Consider the following 16,765-nt stretch of genomic DNA (forward strand, 5'->3'; position numbering starts at 1 on the left):
CTGATGGTTGTAGGTGGCTGCCGCTACCGGTGCTTGCCAGGAGAGGGAGGAAGAGGAGAGAAGTAGTGATGAGCGGGTTCGGTTCCTCGGAATCCGAACCCGCCCGAACTTCAGCTTTTTTTACACGGGGCCGAGCGACTCGGATCTTCCCGCCTTGCTCGGTTAACCCGAGCGCGCCCGAACGTCATCATCCCGCTGTCGGATTCTCGCGAGGCTCGGATTCTATCGCGAGACTCGGATTCTATATAAGGAGCCACGCGTCGCCGCCATTTTCACACGTGCATTGAGATTGATAGGGAGAGGACGTGGCTGGCGTCCTCTCCGTTTATAGAGAAGAGAGTAGAGAGTTAGAGACACTATTTACTAATTTTGGGGAGCATATTAGGACTGGAGTACTACTACTTGCTGATAGTGTGACCAGTGACCATTGACCACCAGTTTAATTAATCCGTTCTCTGCCTGAAAAAAAACGATACACAGTGTGACACAGTCACATACCATATCTGTGCTCAGCCTCAGTGTGCTGCATCATCATATGTAATACTGTATATCTGACTGTGCTGAGTGCTCACTGCTCACACAGCTTAATTGTGGGGGAGAGTGGGGAGCAGTTAGAGCAGGAGTACATATGTACAGTGCACACTTTTGCTGCCAGAGTGCCACACTGCCAGTGTGACTGACCAGTGACCACACTGACCACCAGTATATTGTGATTGTCTGCTTAGGACTCGGAGTACTACTTGCTGATAGTGTGACCAGTGACTGACCACCAGTTTAATTAATCCGTTCTCTGCCTGAAAAAAAACGATACACAGTGTGACACAGTCACATACCATATCTGTGCTCAGCCCAGTGTGCTGCATCATATGTAATACTGTATATCATTATCTGACTGTGCTGAGTGCTCACTGCTCACACAGCTTAATTGTGGGGGAGACTGGGGAGCATTATAGCAGGAGTACATATTTTAAGTACAGTGCACACTTTTGCTGCCAGAGTGCCACTGCCAGTGTGACTGACCAGTGACCACTGACCACCAGTATCAGTGGCGGAACAAGCAAGCGGTGGGCCCAGGTGCGACAAAATGCTTTGGCCCCCCCCCCCCCCCCCCCATCCAAGTCCACCCCAGGGGCAGTGCGCGTCGTAGGCGCGCGCAAAAATACATAGTGGCGTGGCTTCGTGGGGAAGGGGTGTGGCCACAAAATAATACCAACACAGTAGTCTCCATTATTCAAATTACGCCGCACAGTAGGTAGCACCACTACACCAGGTAGAGACCCTTTTACACCTTACAGCGAACAGATTCCTCTTTTTACACATTACAGCAGACAGCGTGTCCTTTTTACACATAACGGCAGACAGCGTACCCTTTTTACACATAACGGCAGACCGCGTGCCCTTGTTACACATTACGGCAGACAGCGTGCCCATTTTTACACATTACGGCAGGCAGATTCCTCCTTTTTACACATAGCGTCAGGCAGATTCCCCATTTTTACACATAGCGTCAGGCAGATTACCCCTTTTTACACATAGCTGCAGGCAGTCCCCCATTTTTACACATTGCGGCAGGATGATTCCCCCTTTTTACACATAGTGGCAGGCAGTCCCCCCTTTTTACACATTGCGGCAGGCAGTCCCCCCTTTTTACACATTGCGGCAGGCAGTCCCCCCTTTTTACACATTGCGGCAGGCAGGCACAAGCAAGAAAGAAGGAAAGAAAAAGAAAAGAAAGAAAGAAAGAAGAATTATACTTACCCTCTCCGCCTCAGGTTCCTCGGTGCAGCGTCAGAGACCGTCGATTCCCGGGCAGCAGAGGAGGTGGTGGACGGAGGTGAAGGAGAGAGCCGCAGCAGCGCTTTGTTACTGGTGGAGGCGCTGCTGCCCCTCTGCTTCCCTATAGGCTGTTCTCGGAAGACAGCCTATAGGGAAGCAGAGGGGCAGCAGCAGCAGCGCCTCCACCAGTAACAAAGCGCTGCTGCGGCTCCCTTCTCCGCCTCCCTCCTCCTCCTTCCCCGTCCGACGTCCGTGCCGCTGGTCCTCTCCTCTCATCTGCGGCATGTAATGAGTAAGTTTGACTCATTACATGCTTGGGCCCCTGGACAGAGGCGGGCCCCAGTGCAGTGCACTGCCTGCACTGCCAGTAGTTCCGCCTCTGACCAGTATATTGTGATTGTCTGCTGACCACCAGTATATTGTGATTGTCTGCCTGAAAAAGTTAAACACTCGTCGTGTGGTGTTTTTATAAACGCATTCTGCTGACAGTGTCCAGCAGGTCCTTCATTACATAATATATACCTGTCCGGCTGCAGTACTAGTGATATATATATATATTTAATTTTAATTTTATCTCATTATCATCCAGTCTATATTAGCAGCAGACACAGTACGGTAATCCACGGCTGTAGCTACCTCTGTGTCGGCAGTCGCTCGTCCATCCATAATTGTATACCACCTACCCGTGTTTTTTTTTTCTTTCTTCTTGATACTAGTAGCTTACTTTAGGAGTCTGCAGTGCTGAGCTGACAGTGTCCATCAGGTCCGTCATTACATAATATATACCTGTCCGGCTGCAGTACTAGTGATATATATATATTTTAATTTTATCTCATTATCATCCAGTCTATATTAGCAGCAGACACAGTACGGTAGTCCACGGCTGTAGCTACCTCTGTGTCGGCAGTCGCTCGTCCATCCATAATTGTATACCACCTACCCGTGTTTTTTTTTTCTTTCTTCTTGATACTAGTAGCTTACTTTAGGAGTCTGCAGTGCTGAACTGACAGTGTCCAGCAGGTCTGTCATTACATAATATATACCTGTCCGGCTGCAGTACTAGTGATATATATATATATTTTAATTTTATCTCATTATCATCCAGTCTATATTAGCAGCAGACACAGTACGGTAGTCCACGGCTGTAGCTACCTCTGTGTCGGCAGTCGCTCGTCCATCCATAATTGTATACCACCTACCCGTGTTTTTTTTTCTTCTTCTTGATACTAGTAGCTTACTTTAGGAATCTGCAGTGCTGAGCTGACAGTGTCCAGCAGGTCCGTCATTACATAATATATACCTGTGCGGCTGCAGTACTAGTGATATATATATATTTTAATTTTATCTCATTATCATCCAGTCTATATTAGCAGCAACACAGTACGGTAGTCCACGGCTGTAGCTACCTCTGTGTCAGCAGTCGCTCGTCCATCCATAATTGTATACCACCTACCCGTGTTTTTTTTTTCTTTCTTCTTGATACTAGTAGCTTACTTTAGGAGTCTGCAGTGCTGAACTGACAGTGTCCAGCAGGTCTGTCATTACATAATATATACCTGTCCGGCTGCAGTACTAGTGATATATATATATATTTTAATTTTATCTCATTATCATCCAGTCTATATTAGCAGCAGACACAGTACGGTAGTCCACGGCTGTAGCTACCTCTGTGTCGGCAGTCGCTCGTCCATCCATAATTGTATACCACCTACCCGTGTTTTTTTTTTTTCTTTCTTCTTGATACTAGTAGCTTACTTTAGGAGTCTGCAGTGCTGAGCTGACAGTGTCCATCAGGTCCGTCATTACATAATATATACCTGTCCGGCTGCAGTACTAGTGATATATATATATATTTTAATTTTATCTCATTATCATCCAGTCTATATTAGCAGCAGACACAGTACGGTAGTCCACGGCTGTAGCTACCTCTGTGTCGGCAGTCACTCGTCATCCATAAGTATACTAGTATCCATCCATCTCCATTGTTTACCTGAGGTGCCTTTTAGTTGTGCCTATTAAAATATGGATAACAAAAATGTTGAGGTTCCAAAAATAGGGAAAGATCAAGATCCACTTCCACCTCGTGCTGAAGCTGCTGCCACTAGTCATGGCCGAGACTATGAAATGCCATCAACGTCGTCTGCCAAGGCCGATGCCCAATGTCTTAGTACAGAGCATGTAAAATCCAACACACCAAATATCAGTAAAAAAAGGACTCAAAAATCTAAAAGAAAATTGTCGGAGGAGAAGCGTAAACTTGCCAATATGCCATTTACCACACGGAGTGGCAAGGAACGGCTGAGGCCCTGGCCTATGTTCATGGCTAGTGGTTCAGCTTCACATGAGGATGGAAGCACTCAGCCTCTCGCTAGAAAAATGAAACGACTCAAGCTGGCAAAAGCACAGCAAAGAACTGTGCGTTCTTCGAAATCCCAAATCCACAAGGAGAGTCCAATTGTGTCGGTTGCGATGCCTGACCTTCCTAACACTGGACGTGAAGAGCATGCGCCTTCCACCATTTGCATGCCCCCTGCAAGTGCTGGAAGGAGCACCCGCAGTCCAGTTCCTGATAGTCAGATTGAAGATGTCAGTGTTGAAGTACACCAGGATGAGGAGGATATGGGTGTTGCTGGCGCTGGGGAGGAAATTGACCATGAGGATTCTGATGGCAAGGTGGTTTGTTTAAGTCAGGCACCCGGGGAGACACCTGTTGTCCGTGGGAGGAATATGGCCATTGACATGCCTGGTGAAAATACCAAAAAAATCAGTTCTTCGGTGTGGAAGTATTTCAACAGAAATGCGGACAACAGGTGTCAAGCCGTGTGTTGCCTTTGTCAAGCTGTAATAAGTAGGGGTAAGGACGTTAACCACCTCGGAACATCCTCCCTTATACGTCACCTGCAGCGCATTCATAATAAGTCAGTGACAAGTTCAAAAACTTTGTGCGACAGCGGAAGCAGTCCACTGACCAGTAAATCCCTTCCTCTTGTAACCAAGCTCGCGCAAACCACACCACCAACTCCCTCAGTGTCAATTTCCTCCTTCCCCAGGAATGCCAATAGTCCTGCAGGCCATGTCACTGGCAATTCTGACGAGTCCTCTCCTGCCTGGGATTCCTCCGATGCATCCTTGCGTGTAACGCCTACTGCTGCTGGCGCTGCTGTTGTTGCTGCTGGGAGTCGATGGTCATCCCAGAGGGGAAGTCGTAAGACGACTTTTACTACTTCCACCAAGCAATTGACTGTCCAACAGTCCTTTGCGAGGAAGATGAAATATCACAGCAGTCATCCTGCTGCAAAGCGGATAACTGAGGCCTTGGCATCCTGGGTGGTGAGAAACGTGGTTCCGGTATCCATCATTACTGCAGAGCCAACTAGAGACTTGTTGGAGGTACTGTGTCCCCGGTACCAAATACCATCTAGGTTCCATTTCTCTAGGCAGGCGATACCGAAAATGTACACAGACCTCAGAAAAAGAGTCACCAGTGTCCTAAAAAATGCAGCTGTACCCAATGTCCACTTAACCACGGACATGTGGACAAGTGGAGCAGGGCAGGCTCAGGACTATATGACTGTGACAGCCCACTGGGTAGATGTATGGACTCCCGCCGCAAGAACAGCAGCGGCGGCACCAGTAGCAGCATCTCGCAAACGCCAACTCTTTCCTAGGCAGGCTACGCTTTGTATCACCGCTTTCCAGAATACGCACACAGCTGAAAACCTCTTACGGCAACTGAGGAAGATCATCGCGGAATGGCTTACCCCAATTGGACTCTCCTGTGGATTTGTGGCATCGGACAACGCCAGCAATATTGTGTGTGCATTAAATCTGGGCAAATTCCAGCACGTCCCATGTTTTGCACATACCTTGAATTTGGTGGTGCAGAATTATTTAAAAAACGACAGGGGCGTGTAAGAGATGCTGCCGGTGGCCAGAAGAATTGCGGGACACTTTCGGCGTACAGGCACCACGTACAGAAGACTGGAGCACCACCAAAAACTACTGAACCTGCCCTGCCATCATCTGAAGCAGGAGGTGGTAACGAGGTGGAATTCAACCCTCTATATGCTTCAGAGGTTGGAGGAGCAGCAAAAGGCCATTCAAGCCTATACAACTGAGCATGATATAGGAGGTGGAATGCACCTGTCTCAAGCGCAGTGGAGAATGATTTCAACGTTGTGCAAGGTTCTGCAACCTTTTGAACTTGCCACACGTGAAGTCAGTTCAGACACTGCCAGCCTGAGTCAGGTCATTCCCCTCATCAGGCTGTGCAGAAGAAGCTGGAGACATTGAAGGAGGAGCTAAGACAGAGCGATTCCGCTAGGCATGTGGGACTTGTGGATGGAGCCCTTAATTCGCTTAACAAGGATTCACGGGTGGTCAATCTGTTGAAATCAGAGCACTACATTTTGGCCACCGTGCTCGATCCTAGATTTAAAACCTACCTTGGATCTCTCTTTCCGGCACACACAAGTCTGCTGGGGTTCAAAGACCTGCTGGTGAGAAAATTGTCAAGTCAAGCGGAACGCGACCTGTCAACATCTCCTCCTTCACATTCTCCCGCAACTGGGGGTGCGAGGAAAAGCCTCAGAATTCCGAGCCCACCCGCTGGCGGTGATGCAGGGCAGTCTGGAGCGACTGCTGATGCTGACATCTGGTCCGGACTGAAGGACCTGACAACGATTACGGACATGTCGTCTACTGTCACTGCATATGATTCTCTCCCCATTGAAAGAATGGTGGAGGATTATATGAGTGACCGCATCCAAGTAGGCACGTCAGACAGTCCGTACGTATACTGGCAGGAAAAAGAGGCAATTTGGAGGCCCTTGCACAAACTGGCTTTATTCTACCTAAGTTGCCCTCCCACAAGTGTGTACTCCGAAAGAGTGTTTAATGCCGCCGCTCACCTTGTCAGCAATCGGCGTACAAGGTTACATCCAGAAAATGTGGAGAAGATGATGTTCATTAAAATGAATTATAATCAATTCCTCCGTGGAGACATTGACCAGCAGCAATTGCCTCCACAAAGTACACAGGGAGCTGAGATGGTGGATTCCAGTGGGGACGAATTGATAATCTGTGAGGAGGGGGATGTACACGGTGATATATTGGAGGATGATGATGAGGTGGACATCTTGCCTCTGTAGAGCCAGTTTGTGCAAGGAGAGATTAATTGCTTCTTTTTTGGTCGGGGTCCAAACAAACCCGTCATTTCAGTCAGTCGTGTGGCAGACCCTGTCACTGAAATGATGGGTTGGTTAAAGTGTGCATGTCCTGTTTATACAACATAAGGGTGGGTGGGAGGACCAAAGGACAATTCCATCTTGCACCTCTTTTTTCTTTAATTTTTCTTTGCGTCATGTGCTGTTTGGGGAGTGTTTTTTGGAAGGGCCATCCTGCGTGACACTGCAGTGCCACTCCGAGATGGGCCAGGTGTTTGTGTCGGCCACTAGGGTCGCTTTGCTTACTCACACAGCTACCTCATTGCGCCTCTTTTTTTCTTTGCGTCATGTGCTGTTTGGGGAGTGTTTTTTGAAGGGCCATCCTGCGTGACACTGCAGTGCCACTCCTAGATGGGCCAGGTGTTTGTGTCGGCCACTAGGGTCGCTTAGCTTACTCACACAGCTACCTCATTGCGCCTCTTTTTTTCTTTGCGTCATGTGCTGTTTGGGGAGTGTTTTTTGGAAGGGCCATCCTGCGTGACACTGCAGTGCCACTCCTAGATGGGCCAGGTGTTTGTGTCGGCCACTTGGGTCATTGAGCTTAGTCACACAGCTACCTCATTGCGCCTCTTTTTTTCTTTGCGTCATGTGTTGTTTGGGGAGTGTTTTTTGGAAGGGCCATCCTGCGTGACACTGCAGTGCCACTCCTAGATGGGCCAGGTGTTTTGTGTCGGCCACTTGGGTCGCTTAGCTTAGTCAACCAGCGACCTCGGTGCAAATTTTAGGACTAAAAATAATATTGTGAGGTGTTCAGAATAGACTGAAAATGAGTGGAAATTATGGTTTTTGAGGTTAATAATACTTTGGGATCAAAATGACCCCCAAATTCTATGATTTAAGTTGTTTTTTAGGGTTTTTTTGAAAAAAACACCCGAATTCAAAACACACCCGAATCCGATAAAAAAAAATTTGGTGAGGTTTTGCCAAAACGCGTTCGAACCCAAAACACGGCCGCGGAACCGAACCCAAAACCAAAACACAAAACACGAAAAATTTCCGCTGCTCATCACTAGAGAGAAGACAGTCAGCCAGGTCCCTGGACCTACGCAATGGATCTGGCAGGTGACGGGACCAGGGCATGCGCACCAGTGGTGGCCAGACTGCACATGCACAAACCCCCGGCTTCTATGGACTGCATCGGTTGCAGCCCATAGAAGACGTCTAGGGCTGACGAGGCAAGGACGACCTTCCTATTTAAAGTGAACGCCTGCCCGACCGCAAATGACCGTAAAAAAAATTAAGTGTCTAGTAAGCAGTCGCACTACCTCCTTCCACACCTTCCCCTCCTTACCCTGTCACTTTGTATGGTCCTATACTGTGGCATCAACATCGTGACATCATGATGCTGGCTCGCTGGCACTTTCCTGTCTCCTGCCTCCACTGAGGAGCAGCCCAGAAGCTGTGTACAACCTCCTGCTGCCAGCGCCAGCCACAGGTGTGTGACACTCGGAAGGAGAAGATTGCAGCAGCTCCCCACACGCTGGCTGTGGTGACAGTGAGTCCTTCCTGGACTGTCTATTTCTGGTTCACAGCAGAGGCGTCACCAGGTGTGGTGACACATGGTGCGCTCTCTGTATTACTGCACCCCTTACTCACCTCAACGGAACCACGAGCGCCCACAAAGGGTGTGTGGCCTGATTTGAAGGGGCGTGGCCTCGTGGATCTCCTCTTCATTTCGGGGGCATGTCCAGCTTACCCAGGCCGGAGATGCTGGCTGCCTCCCGGACACTGTGCCGCGCAGTGCCAGCTCCTTATCTGTGACAGGAGCCGAGTGCTGCAGAGGATTATCACACTGCAGCGATCGGCTTCTGTCACTGTAGAAGAGCTGGCACTTTGGTGTCACCCCTTCCGAGGGTGACAACTGGGTGCGAGCCGCACCCCCCTGCCATCTGATGCCACTGGTTCACAGTATGTGTGTGTGTGTATATAATGTATATGTGATGTGTTTGTGTATACATGTATGTATGTATGTGTGTGGGTGTGTAGTATGTATGTGTGGACACAGTGCGCTTTTGTTTTGTGTCTTCCATCTATGTATTGTAGGGTTTCTGTATATGCACAATTCTAGTGTCTTGTATTTGGTGATGCATGTATTGGCACATGCCGCAGAGATATCAGTGTAACGGGCCCCAAGATTTCAGCCCATAGGTAAAATACACCACTGACTGTGTATGTAATGTACAGCACCTCTTATCTGTATACTGTATACTAGCACACCACTATATGACATAATTTGTTAGTACTATATACATAACATGAGTAACATAATAATATTAGAAAAGGCTGCAAAATGTTTAAAAACACCTGCTTGCCTGTAACTGCTCAATTTTGCAAGAATGAGGACAATTGGTTGACAAGAATATGATCAAAAATCCTTGGCTGACCATTTCATTGTTTATGTTCTCAGCAGTTGTGCCTGCAAACAACTGCAAGTTGTGGGACCATAACTGAATATGTTTCTTATGTTCTTCTGCAGGTGAAAGAGGGGGAAGAGTGAACTGCAGGTGAAAGAGGAGGAAGAGTGAACTGCAGGTGAAAGAGGAGGAAGAGTGAACTGATACCTGAAATTTTTGTCTTTTTGTAGATGTTTTTCGTCATGTAGACAATAAAATAGTTTTGACAAAAATGTAGTACCTACTGTTTGACTTCAAAATTGTGAGGATGAAAGGGTTTTGATTTTTATTTACCTTCAAATGTATTGCCTTGCACACGCCATTGGTCAACTATTACCAAATAAATTGCATTTAGATCACCAGGCAGAACTGAACATTAATATTGTCCTTGGATAGGACATAGGGCCCGATTCAGACCTGACCACTGCTGTGCGTTTTTACACAGCGGCCGATTATCAAAAGACTACGCACGCGCGTCGCCAAACAACAACAGGCATTGCCAAACAGCAACAGAATGGTGCAAAAATTTCAATCGCACAGCCATTCGCATGCTGATTGACAGGAAGAGGCCCCCCGGAAGAGCAGGCAAGTCTCCCGATTTGAGGGGTCCCCCCTGCCCGTCCGCCCACTTAGTGTGTAAAGTGGGCGGTCCGGGCAGTCGATGACACGATTCTTGCTGAATCGCGTCATCATAGCCACGCCCCCTGCAGTGTAATGCCGGTGATCGCGGCATTACAGAGCGGGGGCATGGCTTAAAGGAGGTGGCATTGTAACTCCGCCCCATCCCACCCTTGCCCCGCCCCAATCCCGACTCCAGCCCACCCCCTCGTCACGTCACAGCACTCTCCTGCCTTCCTGCTGAGCCGACCTGGCTGCTCTCTCCTGCAGAGAGCAGCCAGAATGTCGGTAAGTATGCCCCATAGCTATGATTGGATACAGGTTTTTTATTCGAGGACTACAAGAATCATCAACTCTGGCTGGTGCTATAAATGCATTTCTAGAGAGCACAAAAAAAGTTAATGCATCTATTCAAGTACCAGGGGTTCAGATGTGACGTTTAAAACCTCCAACAGCAGATATCAGGAGCTAGTATTTGTTTTCATATGGTGACTATCTTCCAAGGATTTTCTCTTAAATAAATAAATAAATGCGAGCGGTTTATTTTCCTTCTTTATGATAAATGTTAGCGCTCGGTTTTGCTGAAGTAATTCATGGTTAGATAGTTCAACTTGATGAAAATATCTTTCGATTGCGGATCATAATATGATGAATGTAGTCAGTGGCGTAAGTTTGTCACAGTTGCCCGGAGGCAAGATAAATATAGGTGCCCCCCTATTTCCTATATTAAGATAAATATATGTATGTATGTCTGCGTATATCTCTTATATAATAGCCCAGATCTGTGACTTTGTCACTCATTTGCTAACACTGGGCGGAGTTAGTCAAATGAGTCACAGATCTGGGCAAATCTATAGGAGACTAGGAGCAGAAGCAGATAGTATGGGCATGGCACAGGCAGGGGTGCATATCTACAATTGAAAAGGAGAGAAAAGACAAAAAAACCTTGTTTGGGAGCACTCGTTTGTAATAATTGGTATAATGTAAAGTAAAATAAATGATGAAAGATAAAACTTAACCTTTAATTGTTTCTTGAATAAAAGGAAATAAATGTGAAATAATTTTGAGACTCGTGTCTGATATTTGGAATAAGGAACTTGTTTAACCTTTTTAGCAAATGAGGTACAAGGTAATGAAGGAAGGTGAGAATATCAGAAAGAATGTGTTTAATGGATACCATAGAGTTCTGATGAGATAAGGGTATCCAGAAAAGTTACTGTACATGCCTTGGAATAAAGGTTTCAATAGTGGCGTGATATGGTAGCAAGATTGGGTTGGCAAAAGAATCTTTTAAGAAAGAAAAGGGGGCCCACTGCACCTGGTATTCTCAGGAGGTTTCCCTTCCTGATACTGACCAGGCCATACCTGCTTAGCTTCCGAGATCGGACAAGGTCGGGCGTATTCAGGGTAGTATGGCCGTGGGCCTGTTGTTTGAAATGTGAGAAAAGAAAAGAAATAAGAGGGGAAATCCACTCCTGTTATCTGTACTGTACATAAGTCAAAACCATGAATAGTCCGGGAGGGTTCTTCCAGAAGCAGAAATATGAGAAGCGTTGGATGAGATTTTTCCTTTAAAAAGGCCCACTGCACCTGGTATTCTCAGGAGGTTCTCCTTCCTAGTACTGACCAGGCCATGCCTGCTTAGCTTCCGAGATTGGACAGGATCAGGCGTATTCAGGGTAGTATGGCCATGGGCCAGAATGGAGGAAATATGAATGGAATAGGAGAATACATAAACTCTGCTTTCTGTACTTCACACTCAACCAAGGCTATAGATAGCCTCAAAATGGTATTTCCAGACAAGGGTGTGTCAGGATAATTCTGAGTGTCTGGGATTTATTAAGGCACTAGATAGATTCGATAGAGGTGTAGTGTGGTAGGTAGAGTTTTGCAGATAGTGAGCTCTCATAAAAAATGCTGAAAGAAGATATGTACTGTGTATGTGTGTATCTTAATATTTAGATTAAGGAATAACAAATGACAAATAAAAATCAGAGCTCAGAAACGGCCCATGGATGGTTCAATGACAATAAACACTATACTTGCTAGTCCCCTAAAGGGGAAACCAGATGAGTAATCATGTGCTGGCAAAGAGCTTAAGGCTGGCTCATAGATAATACATATAGCCTTATAATGAGAGTGAAATTGATCAATACCAATTATTGAAGAACAGAGTTTAGGGGGTAATTCCAAGTTGATCGCAGCATCAAATTTTTTAGCAGTTGGGCAAAACCATGTGCACTGCAGGGGGGACAGATATAACATGTGCAGAAAGAGTTAGATTTGGGTGGGGTGTGTTCAAACTGAAATCTAAATTGCAGTGTAAAAATAAAGCAGCCAGTATTTACTAGAGATGAGCGGGTTCGGTTCCTCGGAATCCGAACCCGCCCGAACTTCATGATTTTTTACACGGATCCGAGCGACTCGGATCTTCCCGCCTTGCTCGGTTAACCCGAGCGCGCCCGAACGTCATCATGACGCTGTCGGATTCTCGCGAGGCTCGGATTCTATCGCGAGACTCGGATTCTATATAAGGAGCCGCGCGTCGCCGCCATTTTACACGTGCATTGAGATTGATAGTGAGAGGACGTGGCTGGCGTCCTCTCCGTTTAGAGAAGAAATAGATGTGAGAGTGAGACAGTGACACTTCATTTACTGGAGCTTAGGAGGAGTACTCAGACAGAGAGTGCAGAATTTTGCTGATAGTATTAGTTAGTTATACTAGTGACTGACCAGTGACCACCAGTGCAGTTTTATATTATTTAATATAATCCGTTCTCTGCCTGAAAAAACGATACACAGTGACTCAGTCTCAGTCACATACCATATCTGTGCTCAGCCCAGTGTGCTGCATCATCTATGTATAATATCTGACTGTGCTTACACAGCTTAATTGTGGGGGAGACTGGGGAGCAGTTAGGTTATAGCAGGAGCCAGGAGGAGTACATATTAAAATTAAACAGTGCACACTTTTGCTGCAGGAGTGCCACTGCCAGTGTGACTGACCAGTGACCTGACCACCAGTATAGTATACTATATTGTATTGTCACTGTCTGCCTGTAAAAGTTAAACACACGTCGTGTGACTTGTGTGGTGTTTTTTTATTCTATAAAATAAAAAACTCATTCTGCTGACAGACAGTGTCCAGCAGGTCCGTCATTATATAATATATACCTGTCCGGCTGCAGTAGTGATATATATATATTTTTTATATAATTATTTATCATCCAGTCGCAGCAGACACAGTACGGTAGTTCACGGCTGTAGCTACCTCTGTGTCGGCACTCGGCAGTCCATCCATAATTGTATACCACCTACCCGTGGTTTTTTTTTCTCTCTTCTTTATACATACTACATCTCATTATCATCCAGTCTATATTAGCAGCAGACACAGTACAGTACGGTAGTCCACGGCTGTAGCTACCTCTGTGTCGGCACTCGGCAGTCCATCCATAATTGTATACCACCTACCCGTGGTTTTTTTTTTCTTTCTTCTTTATACATACTACATCTCATTATCATCCAGTCTATATTAGCAGCAGACACAGTACAGTACGGTAGTCCACGGCTGTAGCTACCTCTGTGTCGGCACTCGGCAGTCCGTCCATAATTGTATACCACCTACCCGTGTTTTTTTTTTTCTTTCTTCTTTATACATACTACATCTCATTATCAACCAGTCTATATTAGCAGCAGACACAGTACGGTAGTCCACGGCTGTAGCTACCTCTGTGTCGGCACTCGGCAGTCCGTCCATAATTGTATACCACCTACCCGTGGTTTTTTTTTTCTTTCTTCTTTATACATACTACATCTCATTATCATCCAGTCTATATTAGCAGCAGACACAGTACAGTACGGTAGTCCACGGCTGTAGCTACCTCTGTGTCGGCACTCGGCAGTCCGTCCATAATTGTATACCACCTACCCGTGGTTTTTTTTTTCTTTCTTCTTTATACATACTACATCTCATTATCAACCAGTCTATATTAGCAGCAGACACAGTACGGTAGTCCACGGCTGTAGCTACCTCTGTGTCGGCACTCGGCAGTCCGTCCATAATTGTATACCACCTACCCGTGGTTTTTTTTCTTCTTTATACATACTACATCTCATTATCATCCAGTCTATATTAGCAGCAGACACAGTACAGTACGGTAGTCCACGGCTGTAGCTACCTCTGTGTCGGCACTCGGCAGTCCGTCCATAATTGTATACCACCTACCCGTGTTTTTTTTTCTTTCTTCTTTATACATACTACATCTCATTATCAACCAGTCTATATTAGCAGCAGACACAGTACGGTAGTCCACGGCTGTAGCTACCTCTGTGTCGGCACTCGGCAGTCCGTCCATAATTGTATACCACCTACCCGTGGTTTTTTTTTTCTTTCTTCTTTATACATACTACATCTCATTATCATCCAGTCTTTATTAGCAGCAGACACAGTACAGTACGGTAGTCCACGGCTGTAGCTACCTCTGTGTCGGCACTCGGCAGTCCGTCCATAATTGTATACCACCTACCCGTGGTTTTTTTTTCTTTCTTCTTTATACATACTACATCTCATTATCAACCAGTCTATATTAGCAGCAGACACAGTACGGTAGTCCACGGCTGTAGCTACCTCTGTGTCGGCACTCGGCAGTCCGTCCATAATTGTATACCACCTACCCGTGGTTTTTTTTTTCTTTCTTCTTTATACATACTACATCTCATTATCATCCAGTCTATATTAGCAGCAGACACAGTACAGTACGGTAGTCCACGGCTGTAGCTACCTCTGTGTCGGCACTCGGCAGTCCGTCCATAATTGTATACCACCTACCCGTGTTTTTTTTTCTTTCTTCTTTATACATACTACATCTCATTATCAACCAGTCTATATTAGCAGCAGACACAGTACGGTAGTCCACGGCTGTAGCTACCTCTGTGTCGGCACTCGGCAGTCCGTCCATAATTGTATACCACCTACCCGTGGTTTTTTTTTTCTTTCTTCTTTATACATACTACATCTCATTATCAACCAGTCTATATTAGCAGCAGACACAGTACGGTAGTCCACGGCTGTAGCTACCTCTGTGTCGGCACTCGGCAGTCCGTCCATAATTGTATACCACCTACCCGTGGTTTTTTTTCTTCTTTATACATACTACATCTCATTATCATCCAGTCTATATTAGCAGCAGACACAGTACAGTACGGTAGTCCACGGCTGTAGCTACCTCTGTGTCGGCACTCGGCAGTCCGTCCATAATTGTATACCACCTACCCGTGTTTTTTTTTCTTTCTTCTTTATACATACTACATCTCATTATCAACCAGTCTATATTAGCAGCAGACACAGTACGGTAGTCCACGGCTGTAGCTACCTCTGTGTCGGCACTCGGCAGTCCGTCCATAATTGTATACCACCTACCCGTGGTTTTTTTTTTCTTTCTTCTTTATACATACTACATCTCATTATCATCCAGTCTTTATTAGCAGCAGACACAGTACAGTACGGTAGTCCACGGCTGTAGCTACCTCTGTGTCGGCACTCGGCAGTCCGTCCATAATTGTATACCACCTACCCGTGGTTTTTTTTTCTTTCTTCTTTATACATACTACATCTCATTATCAACCAGTCTATATTAGCAGCAGACACAGTACGGTAGTCCACGGCTGTAGCTACCTCTGTGTCGGCACTCGGCAGTCCGTCCATAATTGTATACCACCTACCCGTGGTTTTTTTTTTCTTTCTTCTTTATACATACTACATCTCATTATCATCCAGTCTATATTAGCAGCAGACACAGTACAGTACGGTAGTCCACGGCTGTAGCTACCTCTGTGTCGGCACTCGGCAGTCCGTCCATAATTGTATACCACCTACCCGTGGTTTTTTTTTCTTTCTTCTTTATACATACTACATCTCATTATCAACCAGTCTATATTAGCAGCAGACACAGTACGGTAGTCCACGGCTGTAGCTACCTCTGTGTCGGCACTCGGCAGTCCATCCATAATTGTATACCACCTACCCGTGGTTTTTTTTTTCTTTCTTCTTTATACATACTACATCTCATTATCATCCAGTCTATATTAGCAGCAGACACAGTACAGTACGGTAGTCCACGGCTGTAGCTACCTCTGTGTCGGCACTCGGCAGTCCGTCCATAATTGTATACCACCTACCCGTGGTTTTTTTTTTCTTTCTTTATACATACTACATCTCCTTATCATCCAGTCTATATTAGCAGCAGACACAGTACAGTACGGTAGTCCACGGCTGTAGCTACCTCTGTGTCGGCACTCGGCAGTCCATCCATAATTGTATACTAGTATCCATCCATCTCCATTGTTTACCTGAGGTGCCTTTTAGTTGTGCCTATTAAAATATGGAGAACAAAAATGTTGAGGTTCCAAAATTAGGAAAGATCAAGATCCACTTCCACCTCGTGCTGAAGCTGCTGCCACTAGTCATGGCCGAGACGATGAAATGCCAGCAACGTCGTCTGCCAAGGCCGATGCCCAATGTCATAGTACAGAGCATGTCAAATCCAAAACACCAAATATCAGTAAAAAAAGGACTCCAAAACCTAAAATAAAATTGTCGGAGGAGAAGCGTAAACTTGCCAATATGCCATTTACCACACGGAGTAGCAAGGAACGGCTGAGGCCCTGGCCTATGTTCATGGCTAGTGGTTCAGCTTCACATGAGGATGGAGGCACTCAGCCTCTCGCTAGAAAAATGAAAAGACTCAAGCTGGC

General features: G+C 46.1%; 1 protein-coding gene and 2 pseudogenes across 1 annotated transcript in view; 1 reads left to right on the forward strand and 2 right to left on the reverse strand.

Moving 5' to 3' along the window:
* The window catches only part of LOC135056058 (myosin-4-like), a 100,266-nt gene extending 90,639 nt beyond the window's left edge, over window positions 1-9,627 (forward strand). Inside the window, exon 39 of the mRNA XM_063960782.1 lies at window positions 9,478-9,627. Within this exon, the coding sequence (XP_063816852.1) occupies window positions 9,478-9,498 (21 nt within the window). The 3' untranslated portion in view covers window positions 9,499-9,627. The remainder of the gene's footprint in view (window positions 1-9,477) is intronic.
* Window positions 9,628-11,318: 1,691 nt separating this feature from the next.
* LOC134897493 (5S ribosomal RNA) lies at window positions 11,319-11,436 on the reverse strand (annotated as a pseudogene).
* Window positions 11,437-11,590: 154 nt separating this feature from the next.
* Window positions 11,591-11,708, reverse strand: LOC134897772 (5S ribosomal RNA; annotated as a pseudogene).
* Between the last annotated feature and the right edge of the window lie 5,057 nt (window positions 11,709-16,765).

Source organism: Pseudophryne corroboree, chromosome 3 (assembly GCF_028390025.1).
Source record: "Pseudophryne corroboree isolate aPseCor3 chromosome 3, aPseCor3.hap2, whole genome shotgun sequence".
In the NCBI taxonomy this organism is placed as follows: Eukaryota; Metazoa; Chordata; class Amphibia; order Anura; family Myobatrachidae; genus Pseudophryne; species Pseudophryne corroboree.